This window comes from Metopolophium dirhodum, unplaced genomic scaffold (assembly GCF_019925205.1).
Source record: "Metopolophium dirhodum isolate CAU unplaced genomic scaffold, ASM1992520v1 scaffold6, whole genome shotgun sequence".
NCBI classification, from domain to species: Eukaryota; Metazoa; Arthropoda; class Insecta; order Hemiptera; family Aphididae; genus Metopolophium; species Metopolophium dirhodum.
Window position 1 is genome coordinate 103,914 of NW_026869950.1, and position 8,731 is coordinate 112,644.

General features: G+C 33.9%; 1 protein-coding gene across 1 annotated transcript; it reads left to right on the forward strand.

The window, feature by feature from the left end:
- Positions 1 to 650: 650 nt before the first annotated feature.
- On the forward strand, positions 651 to 2,324 carry LOC132953530 (uncharacterized). Its single transcript, XM_061025916.1, has one exon. It carries the CDS (start codon positions 794 to 796, stop codon positions 2,273 to 2,275), a length of 1,482 nt encoding a protein of 493 aa, XP_060881899.1. The 5' UTR covers positions 651 to 793; the 3' UTR covers positions 2,276 to 2,324.
- The last annotated feature ends 6,407 nt before the right edge of the window (positions 2,325 to 8,731 follow it).

An 8,731-nucleotide genomic window follows, 5' to 3' on the forward strand; every position in this document is an offset into this window, starting at 1 on the left:
AATAGGAACTCAAACACTTCTTCATATATACAACACCATATGGACAAAAGGTTTCTTTCCTAATCAATGGCGAAACGCTAATGTAATACCCATCCCTAAACCGGGTAAAACCAAATTTGAAATTGAAAATTACAGACCAATATCGCTGATTAGCACTTTAAGCAAACTCCTTGAAAAAATGATAAATAAACGTTTAATTTGGGTCCTAGAATCAGAAAACCACCTCGCCAAAGAGCAATGTGGCTTTAGACGTAACCACTCGACACTTGATGCGCTATCCTTAATACACACAGATATCTGCTCCTCCTTTAGGAGCAACCAGCACCTTATTACAATAGCCCTTGACATTAAAAAAGCATATGATACGGTATGGAAAAACAGAGTGCTATCATTACTTCACAGTTGGGACCTCAACGGAAACCTCCTAGAATTTATAAAAAATTTTCTAGCCAATCGTAAGTTTTGTGTAAAAATCAATAACCACCTATCTTCCTCTCATGATATTGTTAATGGACTGCCTCAAGGATCTGCGCTTAGCGTGACTCTTTTCTTAGTCGCCATAAATGACATCTGTAAGAGTCTCCCTAAACCCGTGAAATACACTCTTTTCGCCGACGATTGCAATATTTACTGCAGTGGGTCTCACATCGAAACAACCTCCCATTTCCTTCAACTGTCACTGAACGCCCTCACCAAATGGTCAACAGAATCAGGTTTTTCGTTTTCTCCCTCTAAAACTCAATGCATCATCTTCAATAAAAGGAGAAAAGACCCTCTACCTCTTATCACTTTCATGAATACCCCTCTGACATTTACCAGCAATATTCGAATTCTGGGTCTCACGTTTGATGATAAACTAAGCTGGCGCCCGCACTTGAAAAAACTCAAAGCAGACTGTTTATCAAGAATGAAAATTATAAAAACACTCGGAAACAATACATGGGGATCTGAGACAAAAAGCCTTCTCAGAATCTACAAGTCTCTTATTCTCTCGGTAATCGACTACGGTGCTATAATCTACAATTCCGCAAAAAGTAATGCTCTCAACACCATTAACCCTATACACAATCAAGGTATACGTCTGGCAACTGGTGCTTTTAGGACTAGCCCGGTAGATAGTATCTTGTGTAATGCTGGTGAACTGCCTCTTGAACTTAGACGTCATACCCAGATACTTAAATTCATATCAAGAATCAAAAGTATGCCCAATCATATAGCCAGTAAGATACTCCATAATCCTCTCTCCTACAACTCAGCCAACAACAGGAAAACTATTTTTGAATATTTCAAAATTATCAGTGATAACCTCGGCCTTCAAACTCAAACATTGAGCAAAGTACAACATCCGTCGCCCCCTTGGCTGTGGTCTCCGAATATCAACACTCAACTCACCAACTACTGCAAACACTCCACTGACAGCACTATCATCCGCAATCTCTTCTCGGAAATAATGTCCCAACAATACTCCAGCAGCACACACATATACACTGATGCATCCAAAAATTCTAATGGAGTGGGCTTTGCAACAATCATAGGTCATGAAAATCATAAATTCTCTCTCCCTCCTAGCACTAATATCTACACAGCAGAAACTTACGCCATCTTTGAAGCACTGAAAATCGCCTCCTCCTCAAGTTCGGATTCTTTCACCATCATAGGTGACTCTCTGAGTGCTTTAATATCTATCTCGAATCCATACTCCAAGAATGAACTAGTACAACACATCCAAAAACTGATATCTATCTCTAACAAAACTTTCTCTTTCATGTGGGTCCCCTCTCACGTCGGCATTTCTGGCAATGAAAGAGCAGATAAATCCGCAAATGAAGCCACACTTCCTCATAATGCCTTAAAAATAAACCTAACTACATCCTCAGAGTTGCTCGACATTATTAACACCAAAATCTCTGACACATGGCAAACAAAATGGACCAGCGTCCCTCTTTCAAATAAACTGAGAAATATCAAGCCCTCTATAAAAAAATGGAACTTCTCCTGTAACCTCAAAAGAAGGGATGAGGTCATTATAACCCGCGCCAGAATAGGCCACACTCATCTCACCCACTCATTCCTCATCACCAAGGAACCTGCTCCACAATGTGACGCATGCAACGTGGACCTGTCGATCGACCACATTGTCACTAGATGTCCAAAATACGCCGTAGCTCGGAAAATATTCAAAAATTCATCTTCTCTCCGACTTGCCCTCAGCGAAGAAAACACAGAAGCTATATACAAATTTTTTTATTATACACATTTAAACAATAAGTTGTAAATATTTATAATTTTTCATTGTTATAACCTTCTGCAGGCTAATAACCTTAGTTGTTGAAGCCTTATCATTAATAAAAAAAAAAAAAAAAAATATTATTAATGTAATAATAGAACATTGTAATAGCCTCGTACAATCGTATACTCGTATGAGAAAGCTTTGGATATAAAATTACAAAATATTTGGTACATAAATGTAGACATTAAATAAAATTAAAGCAATATTATATTGATATAGGCTGGTTATTTTTATAACATGACACCCAGATTCGACGTATTTTCACCTGTTGAACCGACAAGTTGTTTATCTGTACCCTTTTTCTGTAGACTGTAGTAGGACTGCAGAGTGGCGACGAATATAGCAATGCGCCAATGCCTAATGGCTAATAATAACTAATAATACTAATAATGTCTAAAATATTAGTATTTATAATAATATAATCAATATTAATGATAATACATATTAATTTTGTATTATTGGTCCCTTTACTTTGGTCATTGTTATTTTTATAAATAATATCTATAATAAGCCCAAACAAATTAGTCATTAGTGTTTGATATTTGTACACTGTTCACTTGTTGTTGAGCGTGTCGACAGTGTCGTTTATTCACGTTTTTCCTTTTATTAATCCAGCTGTTGTTAACATGTTAATTTGTTTGCTCTCTAATGAAAATTTAAGTTTTATATTATTGATCGTACGATATTATATTGTAATTATGAATAAAAAAAGGAAAGGGGTGGCAGGAAGAGATCGCGAAAAAAACAAAAAATTACTTGCAAAATGTGCTGAAAAATGTAATCAATTAGATTCATTTTTTCTAAAAGGTATACCTACCTAAGAACTGTGTAATATGTTGTTATAATGTTTTAATTAAATATAATTTATTTGCAAATGCTTACCCGACATTAACTATAGCATATCAATATATTTTAACCCTCCCTGTTACGCAAGTTTCTTGTGAAAGGTCATTCTCAACATTGAAATATTTAAAAAACCGGCTGATAAATGCAATGACCAATGAACATCTTGAGTCTTTTATGCTAATGGCCATTGAAAATAAAATTCTCATGGAAATTGATAATAATATTATCATAAATGCAGTTGGTGAGAAATCTAAACTATTATTTAAATTATTATTATAAATGTATAAACCATTTTTAATTTTTATAATATTGTTTATAATTTATGTATTTATTTATTACTTATTACCTTATACCTACTATACGTAAACCATGAAAACACGATATATAATTATTAATTATTAATATTTCGTTGGTTTCAACTATTAAACTATGCCTACAAATTTTATTTTTTAGACATTCAGGTATTAGTAGTATATTAATAAAAGGTGGGCAATTTAATGAAAATAATTAAGTCTGGCTAGTTAAGTTAATTCAATTAAATTGCTTTCAGGCTTCAGTTAAATTTAAAAGTTAACAAAAAAAAAAAAAATTAACTTAACTCATTGAAAAAAATTAATTTTTTTTTCAAGTTATAAATTGCACTAGAATTAAATCTACTTATATAATAGTTATGAAATAGGTGAATAGAAAAACAAAATTCGAGCGTAGGGAGAAAAAAATTTTTGGTGGGTGGCCTGGATAAATTTTAAACTCCCGGCCTGGATTTGGTTCCCACTCCGCCCCTGCTTAACAACACAGTTAAATAGATTATTTAGAACTTAAAATTTGCATAACGTCTTTTTAATAGAAAAATAACACACCATTTAGTACGTAACCCAGGGTTCAGGTAAATAAAACATTTTTGAATAAATCAAATGAGATTCTAGTTTATTCATCGTATTAAATGTAATCCTATACTTAAAACATGAGCAATAAGTAATAACACGTTTTAGACCAAAATGGCAAAAACACGTTTCGGATTGTAACCATACAATTTGAACGAGTCTATCTAATACTATAAAATCACAAGAAAAACAGCTGATCTATAGGGAATTCATGGAGGATCTCATACTGGAAAAAATTAAACACCGCTCCGTTTCCCCAGTCCGCCGGACCGATCCCGTCGATTCCCTATAGCGCGACCAATCGCGTATCTTCACCGTCGCGGCGGCGGTCGGTTTTTAAACATTTTCGAAAAATGTTACGCTTTTTACGCTGTTTTTCGACTTTTAGACATTTTCACATATAGTTCGTTTGTTTTAAAAGCCGCGTGGTTTGTACACTATATCGGTCCATAGCCATCGCAATCGACGCCAGCGTAGGTCGTTATTATTGCTTTTTGTTTCGTCTTTTCAATTGCCGTCTGTGCTCTATTTGTTAAGTTTATTTCTTTTGAACCCCGTGAATACGTGGTTTGTACGCAATTTCGGTTTGTACACTTAAAAATTCGCGTTCACGAAATGTCAGTCGGTCTTCGTTCCAACGCACAAGTGCACAATTAATATATACTGTTTTTTTTGTTTTGTTTTTGATTCAATAAATATTGCATTATGTGATTGTAGACATATTGTTTGGTCCTTAATAACGTAGCTGGTATATTGCTAAGTGTAAGCACAATTAAATGTATTATTAAACACAAATAAATGTATTATTCAAGCATACATAATAACGGTCAGATAAGTGAATAAAATACAATTAAAGTTTAAATTTAAATAGTGTGTAGAATTATGATACATAGAATTATATACAATTACATCGATGTATATCGAATATATTGGTTTACGTCGCTCCGTGGACACACAGCTTAATTGTTGAAGTTTTGACCGTAATTTGCATTACAAACTGTGGCTCGATAGGTTAGGCGTAGGTTCCCCAAACATAGGATGATAGGTCCGGGTTCGAAACCGTCGTAGCTCTCTTCGGGCGGCAACGACTGTACCGTGTATACTAAGGCACGGCCGCCCGTAGATTGACTTTCTTGCATTTTTTTTCACTTTATATTTCATAAATAATATAATAATATACATGTTAATTTTACATTATATGACTGTATATTATATATTATGTACCTATACGTTATTTAAATTATTAGGAATTTAACTCATATTATTTTCTTTAAATTGTCTTTATTTTTCGTAAGTTATTTCGAATGTTGTGTGATTGGGTTTTTGGAAAATACTATTTTTTCTCTTCACTTATAGAAGCTATACATACTAGACTTATTTTCTGCAGCACATTGTTCGCTATCCGACTAAGTCGGATAGCCTACCTAGCTGACGAACTTTAAAGTTAATAGATTTTGACTTGATATGACTGACTTTCTAGACACTCCAACACGGTTTTTGACTTTACACTTTTTACATAAGAAAAAGTACCGGGGACATGCGACGGCACATACCTACCATTCAATCCGCCGTAAATGGATTGCTCATTTTGGTTTCGTCTTAGACGGTGATGACTGACTTCCTTAACACTTAAACATGCAGGTTTTTGCATTTTTTTTTTTTTGATATAATTATATATACATTACAGGTACATATTTATATGTATTGTATTGGTTAATATAATATTATGTATCTATATGTTATTTTTTTATGAATTATAATAAATAGGTACAATATATTATATTTGTTTGAATTTATATTGTATAGTTATAGTTAGTATTTTTCGCAAATTATTTCGTAAGTTGTGTCATAGAGTTTTCACTTATAGACGCCCATCGTCGGGTCTGCAATCCACCGCAGGTTGATTGCCTACTTGATATGCTGTAGCACATTGTCCGCGATCCGACGAATTCGGATTGCCTACCTAGGTGACTAATTGGATGTTAATCGATTTTGACTTGAGATGACAGACTTGCTAGACAATCCAACTCGGGTTTTGACTTTACACTTTTTACATAAGAAAGAGCACCGGACATGCGACGGCACATACCACTCTATCCGCCACAGGTGGATTGCTTATTTTTGTTTTGTCTTAGATGGGTAATGACTGATTTGCTGGACACTCTAACATGCAGATTTTCGAATTAACATTTTCTTACACGTACAAAAAAAGCACCGGACATACGCTGGGGGATAGTATCATCATTGAATTGCCGGTTTTCATGGGCCATGGGAGATTTCTAGAAACTGAATCTTGACTTTCAAACGTTCCCACCTTCGAAACGAGACCGCCAAAGAGCCAGGCCATATCAGAAATTCTTATCACCGTCTAATGTATAAGTGCGACATTTATAATTCGAATGTGTCTCCAAAATCGGTTTTCACTTACAACTAACACGGTCAAGGGGACCAACTATTTTTTCGATTATTTACCTATCTACGCAACTAACAGGGTCCGCAATCCACCGCAGGTGGATTGCATAACTGATAATATACGCTTCGCATATAGTCCGCGATCCGACGCAGTCGGATCGCCTACCTATGTGATTTTATGACTGATAGCTAGACAATCAAATAAACCTATCGACTCTACACTTTTTAACAATTTTAACAACCAAAAGCAGCGGAGAAACGGGAGATGATCCTGGAGATCGTATCCAGCCTATCCATTTACAACGTTCGTGACGGATTGCTAGACGCTCAAACTTTTAAACATTCCCGCCAAAGCGCCAAGCCTTATCTCCAATCCATATCACTAATCCTTATCACAAATCCTAAACTTTCGTCCTACAGCCTTTGTGACTTTTATAATTCCAACGACATTGTCTCCAAAATTGGTACCCACTCTCAGCAAATCCAACTCTCCCAGAGTTTCACTTAGAGCTATTAGATAATTAACTATTTTTTGTTATCTTTATCTGTGAGGTAAATAATCATGGACAAATGTTTATCTCTACATCTTTCTCTCTCATCTTCTTAGACATATTTTAAATAAAATAAGTAAAATAATAAATTATACATAGTATAATTAATGAGTAGAAAGGTAGGTATTAATATAAGCCTAAATAACAGGAAGCGTAGATCAAAGATGAAAACAACAAGTTGTTTTACCGAGTCACAAAATAGTGCAATTCAACAATATTAGGGAGGTATTAATACCCACAGCTATAATAGGATATTATACAATATCACGTAGAATAAATTATACATTTATAATAATTTATAATGGGTAATGTAGTGTTAGCACTGAGTTCTAACTACGGTAGAAAACGGCTCGGTGTCGGGATAAATAAATGTAAACAACGGTTAAATTCGGATTAATTACGGTTAATATAATTTAAAGGCAAATACATTAATATAGAACAAAATATATGTGGACGGTGTCAGTTGTACTGAGGAACACGGTGGCAAGACGGCGTCGCCGGTCCTTTACAAAAAACGTGGTCGTGAGTTCGGTTGTCGGGACACGGTGCAAAAAACGGCGACACCGGTCGATTCAAAAAAGGGAACTGCCCGGACGTGCCCACGATTTAAGATATACTATATATATATCTTAAATCGTGGTCGTTGTACAACCATACTATCTTAAATCGTGATGTAGAATAAAGTCTGATTGTAAAATATAATTTGTATACGTATTACTTATCGATATCATTGATTTAAAATACAGAAATTATTAAATGTATATTATTTTTATTTATAATACTAATAACATTTGTACCCAACTGTAACGAACACTAATTAATTATTTTTTTAAGATAATTATGAAAAAGTCTTTTTAAAAGCATTTTAAATCAGAATTTCAAAAAAAATTCGTTTTATATTTTTGGCGTCGTAATATAGTTAATTGGCCTTATGTGCGCGGGTTATAAATTATAATACAAAGTCACAAGGCGATTAGCGGGTTGCAATACAATAATAAGAATAATATTATAAATTATAATATTACGGCGATTCGCGCACGTATGACGTTTTATATATCGGTATAATTATAAATTATAAAAATGTGGTGATTCGCGCACACACAATAAAATAAAATAAATTTATGGCGATTTGCGCTTAGACATTTAAATATGTATACAGGAATATTATATAAAACAAAATGCTTTCTTTTTTCCATTAGGGTAAATAAAAGGGGTATTAGTAGGTCCGAGGTTGGCAAAAACAATTATTTTAACCTTAATTAAACATGGTAAAGAAATCAATATATGGGTTATAGTGAACGGATAATACTAACATATAAATTAGCGAATACGATTTAATTATAAGTTATGTTTAGCCCAGTGACGGCGCGCCAGAAATACTAATTAAACTAATATTTTATATTTTAATATAAAGAATAAATACCTCATGAAATTATTGAACTATTCCAAGTTCTAACTGCAGATAATAGATAAACGATGATAGGTAGGTAAAAATAAATTTCAATACAGATCTCTCAATGGGCTCCGACTAAATACAATTTCGTATCAGAAATCACCCTTGTCCCTTAGAATTGAAGATTGAATCATTTTTTTACTATAAATTTGTAAGCATACACAAAAAAAACACACACCATTGTAAAATCAATGTACATCTATTGTTTCACTCAGAATCTAAAATACTTAACGTGAAAGTATAAAATGAGCACTGGAGTTCTGCAGTATATAATACGAATCAAAACACAAATCCT